This window comes from Necator americanus, chromosome X, assembly GCF_031761385.1.
Source record: "Necator americanus strain Aroian chromosome X, whole genome shotgun sequence".
Classification (NCBI taxonomy): domain Eukaryota; kingdom Metazoa; phylum Nematoda; class Chromadorea; order Rhabditida; family Ancylostomatidae; genus Necator; species Necator americanus.
The window spans coordinates 1,720,036-1,740,235 of NC_087376.1; the positions used below are offsets into that span (position 1 = coordinate 1,720,036).

The window sequence follows — 20,200 nt, forward strand, 5'->3', positions numbered from 1 at the left end:
TATCAATTCACGTGCATCCAGAAATAATACAAATATTTAACGCGGAGTATACGGAGCAATACTATTTTATTCATTAAACCTGTTAAGGAATAAGAATAGTCCGAATGATTTCAGTATCCATGGCGTCTTAACAGTCTCAGGATTTAATGCGAGTAATAATATCGACAACTAATGAGCATAATCTATCATTATCTTGTCACAGTTGTCACAATGATCAACATCAACTGGGTCAGACCAACGTTTTATGATTGTTACAGTGTCAATAATTAAGTACATTTTGTAACCTCGCCTAAATATCCATAAATGAATGTTTCTGCAGGGTTATCGCCCTTAGATCCATCTAGATTCCTAGACCGAGAAGAGTTTTGTTCAAATCTTTTTTTTTGGTCACGTAATTATAGAATAGCTAGGACCGTGATAGGGTGTTTATCCAAAAATACGGCGAGAATGGTTTATTTATTATTTATTTATTTCGAACAAAACAATCAGTGGTTCTTTTGAGGAATGCCCCAAAATAGTGATTCTTCGAATTTCTTTGTTGTGTCTACTAAAAATCGATATTGTAGGAACTATCTACAATATCGATGTTCATCTAAATCTGGGAGAATTAATAATTAATAGTAAATAGAGTAACAAATTATTCAAATAATTTAAAGCTTGTTCTCCAGATCCTTAGGTCCCTCAAATCTATTTAAAGAAATTGAAGGAATCATAAATTCCTAGGTCCCATTCGTATGAAAGCACTAAAATTTGATCCGCAATGAGTGTTTCAGTTTTCTGATGAACCTAATAGAAATGTAATCTTAAGCCGAATACCTGTATGAAAGAAATAAAATACCTATAAAATTAAATCCATCAAATACTTACAAGATTAAAAGATTAGAAGTGCAAATTATTAAGATTTTGACAATAGTCGCTGATGCTTGTAACAATTTCGTAAAATTCCAAGCAATTTATCATATTTCAGTAATAATATCTCCATTACTACTACAATTTCCCCCGTTTATCAGAACTTATTATTTTACGGGCATCCACGATGCGCGATCGTGGATTCCAGTAATTTATTATTGCGAACATGAACATAAACTCACTGAGATGGATCAAAAATCAAATTACTGTAATCACGTGCAGCTATATAGAAAATTGTGTACAGTTGATAGACCGTAACCAATGAATAGATTGTGGAATTTTTAAAGCGATAAGGGTAAAATGGTGAGGAAAGATCGTACAGTGCGTAATATCACGCGTATAGGAAATAATTTCAAGATCTTGCGACGGATAGCACAAGGAAAACAAAAGCAGAAAACGTCGTCAAAGATTGTTGTGAGTGTTTTGTAATAATCGACTACTGAAATGAGTAATCATTAAAAATTTTTGTATAGATTTACTGTAGGATTGCGGGGAATATTAAAAGGATGTAGAGATACTAACTTGTTTTTCTCATAATGCAAATGTTGTTCTTCCCGGAAAAGTGTGATTTTATAGAAAATAAAACAAAATACGCCATTATAATGAAATGTGCAACCGTAAACAAAACTGCAGTACTGCGGAACGGTGCCCCAAAATGTGTCCATTAGTCAGTGCTTTAATGGCGATGATTGTTTTCGAATGAATCATTCTAGAAACTGTCTAATTAAAATCAACGATGCTAAGGTTGCCGTTCCCCCCCCCCCCCCACCCTTTTGATTTAGCAAATGTCGACGTCAGGAAATCATCGAAAACTTGATGAAAACTTCGAAAACTCGAATAACTGACATTTTAGTAGCGTCTAATATCACAATTTAATGTCAATATTTGGAGAACTTTCAGAAATGTTTTCTCGAAATATGTATCTAATAAAATAAGACCTCCTGAAATCTATGAGGATGGTTCTTTTCTCTAGGAATACACCTGATAAACTCGGATAAATCACTTAACTTACCTCAAACTACATCAATAGCTCCCGTTTGAGGGCTGAACAGTTGTGTGGAGGTTACAAAATATACGTATTTCAACAATTGAAGGTTACAGTAACACCTTTAAACTGTAAGTTAGTTGTTAACATATTTTGCATTGTGATATGAGGTAATACTGTTATGTAGGAACTCAAAATTTTGCAAATTAGCGGACAAACAGATGAGTGATGGGTTGGTAACTGAGATGATACCGGAGTTCGTTGAAAAGTTACTTAATTTCACGTTAGTGTCCAGGATTTTGTAAAATTAAACTTGAAATTTTAGAAATGAGATGCATAATGTTGAAACCAGACGAAAATTCCAGGGAATAACTTTGATTTTTGAGTGGATTTTCCAAGGATCTTTTCAATTTCTCTCTTTATTCAAGGACAATTTTGTAGAGCCGTTCAACGATCTGAAACCATTCATAGACATCTCAGGCTCTAGGATCTAGGAAAGGTTTCACTTTTCATCCTCTTCTTTCTTCAACTCTGAGTTACGGTAGCAATGAATGGGGAACTAGGGCCCAGGATTTTAATTAGGAAACCATTCCCACCTCTCCATTGAAAATCACGACCTGCGGACTTTAACGTCAACCCTGATCGAAAGCTCTTTAAGATCCTGAATATGGAGTATTCCAGACATAGTTTGATTATAAGAATCAAATATTTGTAACATTTTTAATAGCAGGACCTTTAATAGTTTTATTCGTGGACAATGAGAGAGTAGATAACTGAAAAGCTGAGGGAATGGCTGAAAACATCCCAAAACTTCGGAATAACACAAGTCAGGACATGTTAAACAGCATGTTCCACTTATTTTTAAGTTTAAACTGTGCTAAACGAAATATAATAGGGAATTTGTAAGAAATTCAACATGTAGCACTTCCTGGATCATATGACTAGTGAAATTTTTAAGAAGTAAGATTCTAAACAGTGAAGTGGTTTCTCTTTTCTTTGAAACAAAAAATTAAAAATTGGAAACACTCAAAAAAGTCACATTTTTCACGACAACTGAGAAAATCCTTCGGTACTTTTTTGATCGATAAAAAAAAACGTAGAAGGGTCCCATTTTGTAACAGAAAAAAAAATTTTTTTAAAGGGGAAAAAATTTTATGAGGATCGAAAAGAATAATCTGAGGGAATTTCTTTCTCTTCTTATATAGTGGATTTGGTGAAAGACAGTGGATACAGAGCAAAAAAAAATAGTATAGCCTTTGTCTCAGTCCTATGCAGGGACCTATTCGATTATTGTTAGCATACTGTAAAAATTATGGACCTAACGAAATTACAGATGAAATCCTACGGTTCTGAATTACCGTATGAATGTGGTGATTGAGTGAACAAGTGAGGCTGTCACTCGTGTGTATAACATGTGTCGAGTTGAACGAGCTGAATATTACAACCTTCACTAATCAGCTTAGAGCTGAAGCTTCGATCATATTACCACATAACCATCCTGACAGATGACAACCACCCTGGGCAAATGTCACTCAAACATCTCATCATACATTGACAATTCAAATTTTCTTCTATCACAGTACATCTTTGACCTGTATACGTGCAAAAAGGGCAATTTGTAACTCCTCCAGAAAAAAAAAAACGTGTACATCCGAAAAACCAATGTTACAAGAGTTCAACGGCACTAACCTCATAAATCTCTGAGAATCTTAAGGAAATAAAAGTCCAGAACAGTTATAGATTCTTCCTGAGTATGGATGGGACTACTTGAAGATCGGAAAATTCTACAAAAAGTCCTACATTCATGAGATTTCACTACAGATTGGCAGCAAAATCACGGAGGCGAACTTTTTTTTTCTTTACCCTATAATTTTTCTTTTTTTTTTTAATTTCCCTACAGATCTGAAAAAAAAAGACTGCACTTCTATTCGTTGTAGTAGACCATGACCATTGATCACTTTCATTTATTATTATTATTATTATTATTATTATTATTATTATTATTATTATTATTATTATTATTATTATTACTATCATTATTATTATTATTATTATTATTATTATTATTACTATTATTATTGTTATTAGTGTTTTATTATTATTGCTACTGTTATTATTATTATTATTATTATTATTATTATTATTATTATTATTATTATTATTGTTATTATTATTACTAGTGCTCCTGATTTTTATTTCGACTGAATTCTTCTGAATGCTCTCTATAGACTTCCCCTAATTTCCGAACTCTTATATTATATTCTTATTCTTATATTTAAAAAAAATTGATGAAGAATCATCGGTCTTCCTAAGTAAACTTCTGGAGTTATCTATAATCACCATCCTTATCTACCAACTAACATCAGTTTGGAATTCCAATGCTATCCTCAAAATAGAAGTTTTTATGTCATAATAGAATATGGATTTGTATATATATATTTGATAACATCTGACAGATAATTTTATCAGGATGAAAAATTAGGATGATCTGAGATGATCACAAATGAGATGAGACATTTGCGGCTTGAATCACGTCAACGATGATGTTGATTCCACGAACTTCCACATTTAATTCGATATTGTCGCCGATGAAACCGAATATGTTGAGCCGATTATGGCAAACTCTAAACAAACGCTCTGACAGAAATAGACACTTTAGAATGATGACGTCCCTTAAAAAATATTAATGAACGCTCTACAAAACACTTTTCTATCCTGAAATCAGTTACTGTGAAGAAAAAACTCATCGCCGTCATCACGGTAGAATCCAAGAATTGAATTTTGATTTTTTCAAAAATTCGAAATTCAAGCCAGAAATTCCTTCATCCGAGTCAGATTCCTGTCATCAAAAATCAATAATGAAGACATTTGATAACACTTACAATGAAGGACAAGGATAAAATGTCTTGCACTAATCAATCCGCACAGGGATGCGCCACCACGTTCACTTCAATCCAGAATCTTCCGAGGTTCGCGAACGTATAACCTGGCCTATACAATGCCCTGCGGAGGCTAGCCGATGTGTCATGTCAGTGTTTTTATCCTCGAAGAGGAGCCTAGTACCAATTTATGGACCCCTGAGGGATGAAAAGCTTGGTGAGCACTACGGCGGAATCGAACCTCAGTCGCTCCGGCTACATCGCAACCTCTTACCGATTGCGCTACACCGCTTCGCGTTTTTTTTATAGGTTTACTGATATTTTCACTGAATCCTTGCTTGTACTCGTTTTCCAGGAAAAAAAGAACCTCACACTTTCATATGAAACTTTTTTAGTGCGATTCATGAAGAATGAACTCCACAATTAATCGTCAACCTATTTTTTTTCTCAAATTTAAAAAAAGAGATTGAAATAAAATAAAAGATAAAGAAATAAAATAAAAGATAACTCTACTGGTCTAATAGAAGTTTGGTTGCACTCTTTCTCTTGAGGTTAGTTTGAGAACTGACAAAAATGATTAAGCTAGCAAGATATAAAGTAGATCAAATCATTATTGGCCCTTTTGAGCTCCTACCCGTCCAAAGATTTCATAAGCACTCAGTTCAAAGTTCGTTATAATAAAATTAAAATATTCGCTTACAGTAACTTTTCATTTGAAAAGTTTAATTTAGTTATTGTGGATTAGCCTATATCTAAAAGTGTTTATCGTGAGCTTAATGTTTTCTAAACACATTTCTTCGAACAATTTCGATCTACGGATCGATCCTCGCCACTAGGCATCCCTGATCCTGCCAACCATTCTCTGTTGTCCTCTTTTCTAAGTTCTTCACCAACTCATAGCTGTTCTAATTTTCTCTTGTAATCATTATTGTTATTATTATTATTATCGTTGTTGTTGTTGTTGTTGTTGTTGCTGTTGTCGTCGTCCCATCATAGTTTTAGTTTGAAATTTACTGTAGTACTTCTTCAAAGGAGCTATGGGGAATTAACTGGTGCAGAGTGTCGAAAATTAACATTTAACGAAGTTTCGGTAGGTCGACGTTTTCAAATCCTGTAAATTATACAAGACATCCACACATCTACATATGCGTTCCCTAAATTCATCTCAAAGTGACTTTACATCTAATTTTTGAAATTCTCTCCACAGAATTCCTTTTCATGAAAAATTTCGCCATCTTCGTTTTGTTATGGCACAAATATATGAGGTATTAAATACCTTAATGTCATAATTTTATCCGAACAAGACGCATGGACTTTTAGGTTGGCCGGGTTACTGTAGTCACTTGTCCTATGGATTTACCATCGTGATCTTTGCTTTTGAACACAACACTATGCTTATTCTTCGTCGTTTCAAACTGAGTTGCCAATGATTTCCTCATAATTTTATAGTTTTTTTTTTCAATAGATTTTATAGCTCATGCTTTTACTTCTTTGTTTTTACAGCCTACCTACATTTTCACATCTCCTCAGGTTTTAATACCCACTGTTTTGAGTTAATATTTTTGATTACTAAATCGTGCATGTGCCGGAACCGTTCACGTGACTAATTCCTGCTCATTCTATTCTATTCTCGATGCTGGATTTTCTGTTGTTTACTTAAATATATTTATCCTTTTGGCATCCCATTGAGTGTGATAAATAATTAAGTACTGTAGGCGATAGTAGTGCTTATGTAGAAGTATCCGACTTTCTTCTCGTATGGATCAATCCTTGTGTAGTTTGGTAGTAGCAGCTTTTACTGGATCTTTCAGCTACTTCCAGGAGTTTCTGCTGACTTTACCATTTCTCTGTTGTTCTTAGTAATAGTAAGCGAATATTTCAATGGCATTATCCGCTCCTGCTAATAATCCTGTCCAATTGCAGATCCATAAAGACCGAGGCTGCTCATTGTTCGAAACGTTTCCACAGGCAACTCTTATTGAAACTTTGGAATTTTGAAAAGCTCTTTCTCTCAGTATTCAATCTCAGCATTCAAAAAAAAAACATGCTGTAAATCAAACTACCATCAATTTTTCATTTGGGCAATCTATAATTTCCCACATGAACATGAACAACAAAACGAAGAAATCAACTGTTAAAGACTGATGGGATTAAATTAAGAGAATGTTTAAAAGAAAAAAAAAGGTTCGCACCGCTTACAGGGGAATTTCTAATTGGGAACATACAGTGGTGCTCAGCAAAAATTATGTGAGTATCAAAATTTGAGTATCATCCCTTCTACGGAAAAAAAAGAATGAAATTAAACCCAGTTTACACCGGATTTCACAAATGTGAAGGGTTTTTAAAATCATATGCTCATTTGGCTAGAATAATAATAATTATAATAATATAAATCGATGATAAGCAATTGAAATCATACCAACTGAGTATAACATAGATCACTAAAAACGTTATAAAAAAATCGTTAAAAACAACGACGATTAGAAATTCGGCCGTCATCGTCACAATTACATCGTACGCAAATGCACACAGTCTTTTTAACCGTATCACAGTTAGGAACAATTAGGTCATAACAAAATATTGTAAAACATTCGAAAAAAAAATACGAAATGATGTAGGGATATATGATACAAATGCTGCACTCTTCAAACATTAATTTATAACTATAAGCTTTTGATGAGCTCATAGCTCCACGATATACACCGTAACACAAAAAAAAATTACTATAATACAAGGACCATCACAAGGAACGAAGGTCGCGAGTGCCACTTTTCGGCGGCGGCATGCTGGAAAAAAAAATCGTGTGGGATGAGTACAGAAGGATGTGCACCTCAATTTTACCTCGGTTGTTGCCCGTATGGATTCGGTACAACTCCAGGTATATAGCCGATATGAGGATGTCCCATCGCCGGCGGTCCGGGAGGGAATGGCGGTGCGTTGGGAGGATATGGTGCGTACGGATTCGATACGTACGCTACGGGTCCTTGAGGGGCTGTAACATCAAAACTACAGAGGTTTTCTGGTTGAACATATAATTTTTCTTCAAAATCCTTTTGTATAAACATTATATTTATATAATATGTAATACAAATACTATAAGTTATAACATATTATGTAATATGTAAAAACTTGATACGATAACTTAAATTCAGATCACTTTTAATTTTTTAGGATTAATTTTGTGGTCATTAGAAAGCTGCATATATTCCTCTCGCAACAATATACTTCACTAATACAATCCGCCCTTCATCCAATAACTAAAATATCCAGCTAATTCCTGGCTCGAGTTGTTATTTCTTTCAATTAGATGATAAATGAATTATTTAAAAAAAAAGAAAAAACCGTGCAAATGCAACTGATAGCTTACCAGCACAATAAGGCATTTGAGGAAGTGGTGGTGCGTTCGCGTACGGATTTGGAACGAGCGTGGGTAGTCCTCTGAGATTAAAATTGTTGAAAAATCTTAGAAAAGTGGAAAAACACCAGCCCTTCAAGTCACTTTCAAAGGTAAACAATATTTTAATACAAATTGAGACAACCTACATATTCGCACTCCTTTCGGTAGCAGCATACGATGGTGCTGTGGTATCAGTCGGCACCCCTTCTGATCTTATTGATGAAGGGGCCAATAGAGATGTAGCTGTACTCGTTAAAATTTTCGCCTCCGGCACTATCGCAGCAGGCACATACTGCACCGTCGTATTAGTTGACGTCGGTGTTCCTGCTACGACTCGTGGTTTCTCTTCTTTGAGATCCGTAACAGCTCTAGGAGGAGCTGCAGGTTGTGAAGGAGTCGACGGCTTCTCCGCAGCTAGAGGTTTTCTCTCAGTTGTTTGAGCCGGGACACTCGGAGTGGACGTAGGAGGAGCCAATGGTTTAGCAGGAGGCGGGGCATTTGATTGCGAAACAGGAACAGCACTGGGGATTGGGTTCGGTTTTGATTCTGAGGGAGGAACACCGTTTTTCTGAAATTATTAAACAATAACGCATCGCTTATGGTAATTCATTATTTGAAAATGGTAGGACTTCACACCTCAAGAGGGTCGACTCCGGTTGGAGGATCAGGAATTTTCGCAGGGTTTGGTTCCAGGCGTGGCTTCTTAACCTTCGGTTTGAGATCTTAAAAAGATTATTAATAAGTAAACAACTTATCGATTGATAAGACGGAGGAAAAAGTTAATTGAACTCAAAATCTTACCTAGGTCATTGTCACTGTCCATGTCTGACTCTTCATTCTTGTCTTCGGCTTCGGTCGTTGACTTGGGAGGCTGCGCGGAGTTAGTTGCGGATGCGACTGGAGGTCTACACGGAATTGGCAGTGCTCGTCGAAGGGGTGTTTTCTCCTCTTCCTCCTCCTCTTCTTCCTCTTCATCGTCATCTTCGTCGTTCTCAGCGTCCTCATCTGGTTCGAAGACATCCGACTCAGAATCAGAACTGGAAAGAAAATATTTCAAGTGGAGGAAAAAGTACTCAGAAAAAAAAAAACTGACGTTATTTTCCTCTTTTTCGCCTTCTTCTCATCCGGAACTTTCTCTTCCTGTTCAGTTTCACCGTTTTCCGCATCTTCATTCTCATTACTTTCATCCTCGTCTTCACTGTCCTCCACAACTGGTGCTTTTGATTTTACCACCGCTTTCCGGAGAGGTCTGCCAGTTCGAGTTCGAGGAGCATCGCTGTCCTCATCTTCCTCTTCTGGCTCTACCTCATCATCTTCGTCGTTAGTTTCATCGCTGTACACCTCTACACGTGTTTTCTTCTTCTTTTTCTTAGCCTCTGAGTCATCTGAATATGTCTCATCCTCATCCTCTTCTTCCTCGGAATCGCTCTCCGATTGCCTTAAAAAACGCTTTCAATCATCATTACAGAAAAATGGTTATTACTCTGAATGGCCTGCATACCATCGAGATCGTTTCTTCGACTTTTCTTTGACCTTTTTCTTCTTCTTCCGTCTAGGACCGGCATAACTATCGTCGGAACCGGAAACGATGAAATCCTCATCGCTCTGAGTTGCAACAAGTCTACCGCGTCCACCGCCTCCTCCAGATCTACAACAGGGAAAAATTTTAATGCTTCAAAAATTCATTTAATCAGCTCTCGCTAACCTTTCTCGTCTGAGTTCAGTCTCCGAAGGTACATAATCGGATGAGGACTGCGCATCCTCATCAGCTTCCTCCTCTTCTGATCTGAATACAAGAAGGAAAAATAAAATGAAATGAAAAACGAAGGAAATGAAAGTGATGAAATGGAAGAATGAAACTAAAGAGTTGAGAATGGAATAGAGCAATAAACATAACAACGTACTCATTTGCCTTATACTCATCCGATTCTGAATCTGAATCATCGTTGTCATTCAAATCATTCAATTTTCGACGATGTTTAGGAATTTGACGTGGAGGAGCTCCGGTTGAAGCTCTGGAAATAAAATGCTGAATAGAGAAGTTTCTAATCATTTTCTGGATATTCTTCATCACCTTGGTGTACCATCTTCTAGTTGCTTCTGAGCTTCTATAATATTTGCCATGTCCTTCCCTCGACCTGCACCTCCTTGTGGGCGAGCAACCTCTGGAAAAGGTAGCGTACTAAGCTGACGGAAATTATACATACAAAAAAAAATTGAGTTTGAAGAAGTTCAGAAAAAAAAACAACAAATAAACAAACAACAAAAACCCAACCTTTCATTGCATCAGGTGGAGGAGGGGATTCGTTCAGTCTACACGCTTCTTTGATCACGGAATCAAACTCGGAGAATTTGTAGTCAACCTGCGTACAAATGATATTCGAATCAAGTAAACAGATCTCCCTCACTATAAACAAATCTTTCCACATTTTTTTTCAACGAAATAAACCAACTAAATCATCATAGTTGGGAAAAAGTAGAGATCGTGAGTTCCGAGCAAAGTTTTTTTTTCTTTTTTTTTTTGAAAACAAAGAAGAAGGAAGATGTAAATAAACAAACACAGAAGACACACATTTACCTTCTTTACGGATCTCCTTGACCGTCCCTCAGCAACCGTTTGGACTTGGATTGGCGTGTATCGACGTACATTCGGAGTAATTCTCCTGAATAGAACTCTATAAAGTTAAATGATTTTAAAAAAAGAAAGTCATCTCTTAGAATTCTAGACGATTGGATCTTTTAATGGACCTCTGCTTTTGACCAGAGGAATATTTACGTTTTAACTCATAGCGATAACCAACGACGTGGTCGTTGGGTAGAACCGCAGGAGTTCTAGTGGACGACGCAAGAAGAGTGATCTAACTGAGTTCAATTGAGGAAATGATAGTAGAAAATATCCCAAATATCTTGAATGAATGCTGTTTCCACTTTATTATTATTATTGTGTCATGCACAAGGTTTTTTCTTTCAATGAACATACATGCGGAACTACCGCAGAGTAATAACGAGATAGCAGAGAACACTCTAACGCTGATCTTTATAGGGTTTGAGATAAGACTTCAGGGAAAAATAAGATGAAGATAATCTATTCCTAAAATTTCACTTCATGGATACCATGACGTTTCCCGTATGAAGGTCCTTCTTATTAAATGACGGACATACGTCACGAGTACATTTTAGTGGAAAACGATCAAACGGACTGATAACGCTCGGGATGAAAACAAATCTGCTAACGTCCGCAACTTGAACAATCGAAAGGAAAAAGAATAGAAAGAAAAAAATGAGAATAGAATAAAGAATCACATTGATCAGCCCTATAAAATTATTCGAAATAAAGCTAACAGAATAAGGAAGTGGGAAATAGAATAATTGAGGAAAAAAGTCGACAATTTGTCGTTTTAACCCCTTGTAAATAAAATGATAACTAAGATATATGTTTAAAAATTTGAGAAAAAAAAACGAACTTGACCGCTTTCTTCTTACTACGACGTTGTCCGTCATCACTTGAAGATGAACTTGAACTATCCACAGCGCTTTGTTTTAACTGAAATAAAAAGCAAAGTTTAAACAACTTTTAAGCAATTCATCAATTTGTGAAAGAAAAAAGAAAACAGGAAAGATTCAATTCAATCAAGAATGGTGTAGCGTAGTGGCAAAATATTCTCCCATTGGCTGCACAGTTGATGATTGGAAAATAGCAAACATCAGTCAAGCCCTTCCAAACTTATTCCAGAATTATTGATTGAGAGGAAAAGACACGGACTCCATATATCGGTCCATCTACGCAAATCCTTGTAAAGGCAGCATATCCGTTCTTAAATCTCTACGATTTTGAATAGGTTGTGATTAGATTTCAACGCTACACACATTATCTTTTTTCTCCAATTCTATCAGGATTACGAAAAAAACAACATAATGCTTGGTTCAGTGACTGTCTATACGAGGAAAAATATCGAATACGCTACAAAAAAATACTCTTTAGAAAAAACCAATAAGCTGGCGGTTTGTTGCGGCTAATCGAGCTGAATTGAAAAATGCTAGTACGCCATATTGCACAAAATTAGTTTAAAAAAACCATCCAGAAACCACCTGCGGGCTTAAACGGAACTAATTTACATTCTGCGAAAGACGAATAATTGCACTCGAATAGTTTCTTTCAGGCATAGAATAGATAGTAAAAGATACAGTAATAATAATTGTAGTTAAATAATACCGAAGGACAAGATTCAAGGATTTTTTCTTTTGAAAAAATTGGCAAGAAAAAGTAGAAAGAGGTGCATACGCGTTGGAAAACAGGAAAAGAAATCAGCATATGTGTGAGGCAATAAAGTAAAAATAGAAAGGAATTTATGGGAACAAAAAAAAAAGAGGATTCAAGCTTACTGTGGTTGGAATGATGTTGTTCAATGAGACACCAATGTACTCCATTTCCCGTCGGAATCTGTCTGCTGCCGCTTTCCTTCTGCAAAAACATCGTAAAAAAATCGTTGATTCATAAGTAAAAAAGGGAACGTTCTCATCCTAATAGATTCTATTAATTTCTTTCATTTTTAACACATTTATTTCGGCACGAAAATTATCGTGCACCACTTACTCAAGTGTTAAACTAGAAGCAGATTTTGTTGGTATTTTCTTCATAACACCACTTCCACGATCATATTCTTTGCTTAAACCCATTTCTGCAGTAGGTTTCGAATCATCAACAATCGATACACCATCAAAACCATGTAAATAATTCTTGTCCATGATTGTTATCTGGAATTCCTACGATATTGTAGGTAAGAAGGTATGACAAGGATACGTCCATCGTAGAGGTTCAACTGTGCAGGAAGAGGAAAACATGTGAACAAAGAGCTATTCGTGAGGAAAATGAGGATCGTACTTTTGTCTGTGATCGTGTAGCCAGAATACTATAAACAACTCTTTGTAACAAAGAGAACAGTCGATTCGTAGTCTAGCAAAATGTATTTTTTTTTTGTGTATTGCTTACAATAGCGGCCGGCGCGCAATCGACGACGTATCGCACATAGATGAGAGGGTGGAGGGACGCAGAGCACTTGGCAACAGGCCAAAACACGGGAATAGGCGCAGCGCCAAGAGACCTAATACGGTCGGTGTGTGTTTAATTAAACACAGTGCAATCGCGTGATTTCTCGTTCATGGAGAATGACCTTCAACGATAACTTTCACGGGGCAAGGATTCACGGCAGCTTGGACGACGACCAAGCGGGAATCGTGGAAACAGCTAGCAGTCGTCAATAGTGGCTTGCACTTTACGAGTCACATGCATTGCATTTCGTGTCCGTTAACATGTGGAAACGCTTAATTTTCTTCTAAATATAGTATATGAAAGCATATGAAAATGAGATTGGATGAAATGAAATGAATAGTTGAAGAATAAGTCGATTGGAAGACTCCTTCGCATTGAAAACGCGACGAAAACTCTGGCATAATACTTACTCATCCTGAATAACAACTATGACTCATCCTTTTGCGCCGTTTCAAGTGCAACCTCATCTCAGTCAACTACAACGATACTGGACTACGACAGGAAACAGGTAAGGTTCCTATTCAGCTCATAAAATATAAGCTAAAAGGATAATAAATAGAGGCCGCGGAAAAATGGAGGCCAGATCTGAAGTACTTGAAAGAGCACAATTCAAATACCCCATTGAAAATCGCTTTTCATTCATAATACACAATTTCTCCTATTCTAACACATAAATAGATACTCTAGCGTCAACGCACTTGGCAACAAGCCAAAACATGAAACAAACGAGAACTTAAAAGAACTATAATAGAATAACTATGCCTATATCGAGCATCAACCATTCGAATATTGAAAATACGACCAAACACGTGCAAAAAACACGTGCACACTAATGTGATGCGTATTCAAGTAGAAAATCGAGTGTTTACGGAACACCTGAACGTCCTAAAGATTGATCGTGATCGCTAAGGATTCCTCAAGTTCATGCCCTTCAGTGAAAGAGTCAAGGTTGAGTTGAGTGTTACTCATGAAACTAGTTTTACAGAAACTAGTAACATTCACAATGTTTTTAAGTGTGAAAATGTCGAAAACTCTCGTGTTGTACTTATCATCTGAACACAGAACTCACTTCTTTTCCTCTGCGGCTGCTTTTTTCTGATGAATTAAGAGCATCTCTTGGACGTATGTGAGACATTCGATCAACATTCCATGTTCACATTTTGGGCAGTACCACTTTCCACCAGGAACGAACCTTTAATTAAACGCTTACTCTGGGAAAGAATAGAAAAAAAGTGGAGAACGAAAAAAAGTTCTTGGAAAACCGCGACAAATCCCTTATACATTCGGTCATTATTGCACGGCTCAGAAAAATTCTCGGATCACGACTCTGTTGTGCTGGATTTTTAAACTGGACTTTGAGTCCCCTAATAATCTCACTTGATCTCTATCTCATATTAATTTCTTGGCAAAAAATCCCTTCATTCACTCCAAGCAAAAAAAAAGAACTAGGTTTGATTCGCCTAAATACGGAAGTTTCCTGTATATCCAGAAATTGTCAACAAATATTCGACAAATAGATGTACCAGTGTGTAAACAGAGGATAAAGCAAATGAAACAAAATTAGAAGTTCCTAATTCCTATTTTATTGAAAGAAAACGGACAGAAATGCGGGAAATAATGGGACCACAGAAAAATTTTAAAGGGAACGAAGAAAAACAGGAAGAACTAACCATAAAGGTGGTTTTAAACACGTCGTGTGCCATGCATCATCACAATTGTCGCATAACAGCAACTAAATCTCAAGGAAATATTCGAATTTTCAAAAAAAAAACCAAGTTAAAATTAAAAACAGCAAAATGATCGAGTGAAAAAAAACAACCGAAAAAAGCAAAAAATAATCCAGAACCCACTATTTCTTCATTGTCGCTACGTTTGCAAGCACCACATGAAAAATCACCTTCAGCTCTTCGACGAACCTCTTCTTCCTGAAACTATGAATGACAAATCAGATGTCTCTTAAAGATTAAAAAATAAACAACTGACCTCTTCGCCTGAATCATCCTCATCTTCCATATCATCAACGATCTTCCTCTTTCTACCTCGGCGCTTCCTGAAAATCTTCCATAAACATAACAAAAATACTAACAACAATAAAAAGACTAACAATGACACTAATAAAAATTACCCTGTAGATTTTCTAGGGGTTTTTGGCTTGAATTCGTCATCACTGCTTGCAGATCCATCACATTCTCCATCAGATGTGCCTGCAGATCCGTCCGATTCGTCGGAAACGGCTGGTGTCGACGAGTCCTGAAACGAAACCCTTCGGATGGGAACAATTTCCATACAAATTACGGCCCCCACGTTAGAATTCCCATAGAAAAAGAACTACAGAACTCACCCTCTTCACAACCTCTTCTTTTATGTCCTCATTCACTTCGGAAACGTTCGGTTTTTTCTCATGCGTCTTCCTCGGAGTAATGTACTTTCGGATATTGGTCTGAGCCTTTTGAGATGCACTTCTACGGGGTAAAATTCGACGATCACCCTTCAAAATACAAGTCAAATAGTGGCGAACAGGTGGCGAAATCAATCAATTCCCACAAAATACAGTAAGAGTGTCATGATTTCTTTTGGGGACCCAAACAAAATAGACAATGCGGAAAGTATGGGACAATTAACGTGTACAAATACATTAGCACTTCATTCTGCACGATCTCACCTCTTCGACCTCTTCTTGTTTTTCTTCTTCCTCGTGGACAGCTTCCTCCTGTGTCTCTTGAGGATTCTCAATCCTAGCATTTCGTCTATTTCGTCGTTCTTCCTTCTCTTTCACCATCGTCTCTCTCATTCGCTGGAAATAAACCCTCAAATCCTAGAGAAACGATGGATTCCTCCCATTCTCACCTTTATTGCTGCTTCGTCAAGGAACATGTCGACAAACGTGCCTTTCTTTGTTACCATGTTTGTCAATGTGTGATCAGCATCACCTTCACCAGGTTTATTCTGGAACGAAGTAAAATTCAAAGTATTACGGTATACAGGGACGACTTTCTGGGTATCAGTGAACATACAAAGTCGCGTTTATCGTTTGGATTCTTTACGTAACCCAAATCTTCGGCCTTTAACTTTGCGATGAGACTCTCGAGATCCGTCATGTCACTGGAAGAAACTTCATTGATTGAGCTTATCAGTTTTTTTTAAGTAAAGACCTAATAAATCAAAGCTGAAAAGTCCACTTTAATGCGATTTTGAAGGATAAAACAGAGGAATAAACCTATCCAGAGTTCTCGAATTTCCTTTGGAGAAATCGACTAGGAATCTCACACTCACCGTGCCACTAAGGTCCATGAATAACCACTTTCATCATCTTGTTCCGTTGTGTATAAGCGTAGGCCAAATTTTGAATCGATCTGGAAATAGTAAGCAAGACCATCCTTATCCACTCCCGTTACCATATGTCTCATATCCATCGCTCTTAACGCAGTTGGTATCTGGAAATTGATCGATACATTTTGAAAATTTCCTCAAAACAACGTGGATTCATTAAAAATGAATTAAAAAATTGTCAAAATAAAAACTCACACTTTCTCTTAACCTCAAATTATGCTCTAATTGTAACTCGCACAATGTTCTCAGGATCTTCAACTTGCTGGATATAGACATATGGACGTATCCATATCTGAAATGTTTGTTTGTTGATGTAATTAAAAATTGAAAAGAACATATTGAGGTCCTTCGACACCACTTTATCAGTTGATCACTTAATTTGAATTCACATTATCCACAAACTTTAAGACTGAACAAGTCAGTTGAAAGGTTTTGAAGAAATTCTGGCTGGGAATGAGCTTAATAAGCGGATCAATTCTGAGGATCAAAGCGATTTCCACGTTTACGGACATTAGCTTATGATTCCAATTCATATTTATGTCAACAAATAACAAGAGAGGAAAGTGAGGAAGGTAAAATTTTTAAAAATAGTAGGGACTTACGTCTCCAGTTGTCGTTTTTCCGATGCTAGTAAACCAGTACTGCCGAGGTACTTAAGTAGGCACTTTTCAAAACTGTCATTACTGACGGTCTTCACAATAGAACGACGTAGCAGCTTCAGATGAAGGTCAACCAATTCTTTAGACACTTAAATTATAATTTTTGAATTTAAGGACTAAACCGTAAAGGATATTAACTCAATACCTCTGCCGTCCTCTAATGTAGTGAACATATTTTCTAGTTGTGGAAAACTGACCGGTTCCATTCCTAAGAGATAAAAGAAATCTGATTTTTTTTCTTTTCTTTACAATTTGTGAGTGAAAACCTTGAGAATAAATGTAAACGAACTCATGAGAGTGAAGAATTTGTTGATAAAACTGCAGATGACAGCAAAGTCCGGATCACATCGCAATTGTTCGGCGTCAATCTGTAACTGAGCGATTACGCTGAATACAGTAATAGTAATCGTAACTGGTAAAGTAAGTTACTTGTGGAGCAGCTGAAGCTTTTCGGATAATTCCAGCTGGTCCCGGCTGTTGAGCATCGCTACCATCACCGTCGTCCACACCCACGTCTACATCCTGCTCTTCTACTGTGCTATCCACACTAGGTATAGCTGTAGTACTGTCATCTTCGGCAGTACCGCAGGTGGCCACCGTCGATGTTCTATCGGTTTCCGGTCGATCCGAAGCCGATTTGTGAGCATTTCCATTTGCTTCAACTTTCACCGGCGGATAGTAGTCGCGGGCTTCTTCGCCAAGCTAAACAAACTGGATCAGATCCGTAAAAATACCATCTACATTCCCGAGTCTCATGTCTCCTAAAGTGTTTTCTTTAGTTCAATAAGATCCCGGAAAGAATATGAACATATTAATGTTGATTTTGTCCTGGATTTCAGAAAAAAACGAAGTCTCCAAGGAAGTGTTTGGTTGTCTTCCAACAACATTCTCAGTCATACAATTTTAAGGCTTAGTACTAGAAAGTTATTTCTGGTGAACTAAAAAAAAGATTATTATTAATTTATTTATTTACAAAAGAAATTCATAATGGGACCACATAAATAGGATTAAGATACATTTGTTGTTCTAGTTACCCTTTTACAGTAAAATCTTTGGGTCAAAAATGAGCGCCCGGAGTTTTTTTTTTAATTTGAAAAGAACCTTTGATATCTTCTTCAAAATAAAGACATCGATATAAAAATATATTCAAGTGGTTGTATTTAACTATAAACCGAAGTTTTGCCAACAAAATAGGATTATATTGATTGTATTTGGTGTATTGATTCCATATCAGAGAACACACAGATTATTGATGGCTCTCCAGTGACCTCCGTAGGTGATTCGACGATGGAGGTCACTGGAAACCAATCCGTAATCATGATGTTTTCCAATATAGAATCAAAACGTGAACAATATCCTTAAAAAGAAATAAAATCCCTGAATCAGGATGTAATTTCGAGCACTAATGGTTACAATTTGGGTGGTCCGTGGAATCTAAAGCTCATTCAGTGGGAAAAATAGAAAAATGAGGGAATGATGACGTAGAATCACGTTTAAAAAACCGGTAAATAATAATAAAAGAAAAAGAAAAAACTTTAAACTTAAAAGATTGGTATTGTAAACTACGATTGACCATGAGTGATCGGGGTAAAAAAAATCCTGGGTAAGAAATCCATACAGTGTAATAGTTGCAGGATTATTACACTGACGTAATTCGACACAAAAAAAATTACTCTCTTCAAATTTGCTACGAGAAACTGTATTATTTATCTCTGTAACGACCAATTACTTGAAAATATCCGAATTTTTGAATGTTAGTAGTGGATAAAAATAGCAAAATTGAATTAAAACATAGTCAAACATAAGTTTTTTTCTAATGTAATAAAAAAAATAAAAGCATCACTAACTCTCATCCCATCATCGACTTCTGGTTTTTCTTCCACTTCGGTTGTAGCAGGTGGTGGAAGGACTGTGGCAGATGGTCGAGGAGATGTGCTCGTTTTCTGGAATATGTACGTATTCAGAAGGCTATGGAATTCTCCTGACGATGAATCATCCGTAAAACCTACATTCACTGCTTCGGTGGTGTTAACTTGTGCAGTGGTTTGAGTACCACTCGAGGGCCCACCCATCGATGCACTCATTTTTTAAAACATGTACAAATCCAAAATAATTAACGAGCAGGATTCATAACATAAGCGACACAAAATTTCTGGAATAAATCTGGATTACCAAAGACTATTTGATTGAAAGAAAATTTAAGCTATCAAACACGAAATTATCTCGGATGGTAAGGGATCACACGTGAGGCCATGGGTAGATCGAAAATTCTCGTCAGTAAGCAAAAATCTTGGAGAAAATTGAAGAATTGACGCTAGGATGTCCACAAAAGAATTTCTTTTACAAAAGAAAATAATTTTTTTTTAGTGTCGAAAGCAATGTAATGCATTATTAGCCTTCGAGTTCGGCAAAAATTAAACTTTTTGATAAAAATAAGCGGAATTCAACGGCGAAAACCTTTCAAACCAAGGAAGTAAAGAAAATATCACATTATTTAATAATTGACGGAAATGAGAGGAAAAAACTAAGTGGAAGGGAGCTACTAAGAAAAGCGAGATGACAGAAATAGAAATAGAACCATTTTAAAGAAAATAGATGAGCGAGAAGGAAATAAATGAGAAGAAAATAGAGAGATAATCGAATTCTGGCGAAGGTAATCAATAAAATACTTCATATAACCTCTTCTTTTCATCATTTAAAAATAAAATACAAGTTTCAAAAATGGAAATATACATTCATAGTTTTGGAAGGATTTATAGATTCATGAAGTACGTAGTAATAGTAGTAAGTGGTAATATTGATCGGGAAAAAAAAGATGATTCATTTAAAAAAGAAAACTTCGAGTGTTTTTTTTTCTTCTGGTAGAAACGAGATCAATAGAAGGAAGTTATCGTGTTTAGAGTGAAAATTATGGAATTGATGGGAATGAATGAGGTGTTATTTTTTCTCGGTTACTTGGCTAGTTATTGATTTCCTCACTTCTACTCATAC

At 36.3% G+C, this 20,200-nt stretch overlaps 2 protein-coding genes across 3 annotated transcripts; one reads left to right on the forward strand and one right to left on the reverse strand.

Annotated features, from left to right (window-relative positions):
• Positions 1 to 3,837: 3,837 nt before the first annotated feature.
• On the forward strand, positions 3,838 to 6,141 carry RB195_021227 (uncharacterized protein; the record flags this gene model as incomplete). Its single annotated transcript, XM_064207852.1, has 3 exons — positions 3,838 to 3,983; positions 5,776 to 5,863; positions 6,094 to 6,141. The coding sequence occupies 3 exons, from the start codon at positions 3,838 to 3,840 to the stop codon at positions 6,139 to 6,141; spliced, it is 282 nt and encodes a 93-aa protein (XP_064063733.1).
• Positions 6,142 to 7,513: 1,372 nt separating this feature from the next.
• Positions 7,514 to 19,293, reverse strand: RB195_021228 (uncharacterized protein; the record flags this gene model as incomplete). 2 transcript variants are annotated; one of them, XM_064207853.1, is made up of 32 exons in its annotated part: positions 7,514 to 7,559; positions 7,615 to 7,765; positions 8,141 to 8,211; positions 8,317 to 8,738; positions 8,807 to 8,892; positions 8,972 to 9,207; positions 9,264 to 9,608; positions 9,672 to 9,818; positions 9,876 to 9,956; positions 10,075 to 10,185; positions 10,245 to 10,335; positions 10,446 to 10,533; positions 10,749 to 10,833; positions 11,635 to 11,714; positions 12,554 to 12,632; positions 14,290 to 14,412; positions 14,891 to 14,952; positions 15,071 to 15,145; positions 15,204 to 15,270; positions 15,346 to 15,470; positions 15,562 to 15,708; positions 15,883 to 16,014; positions 16,068 to 16,166; positions 16,235 to 16,322; positions 16,494 to 16,654; positions 16,746 to 16,842; positions 17,153 to 17,297; positions 17,355 to 17,417; positions 17,499 to 17,577; positions 17,639 to 17,911; positions 19,057 to 19,152; positions 19,219 to 19,293. In XM_064207853.1, the coding sequence occupies 32 exons, from the start codon at positions 19,291 to 19,293 to the stop codon at positions 7,514 to 7,516; spliced, it is 4,026 nt and encodes a 1,341-aa protein (XP_064063734.1). The 2 variants fall into 2 exon arrangements, with proteins under 2 accessions (XP_064063734.1, XP_064063735.1); XM_064207854.1 differs by having other exon boundaries at positions 19,219 to 19,281.
• Between the last annotated feature and the right edge of the window lie 907 nt (positions 19,294 to 20,200).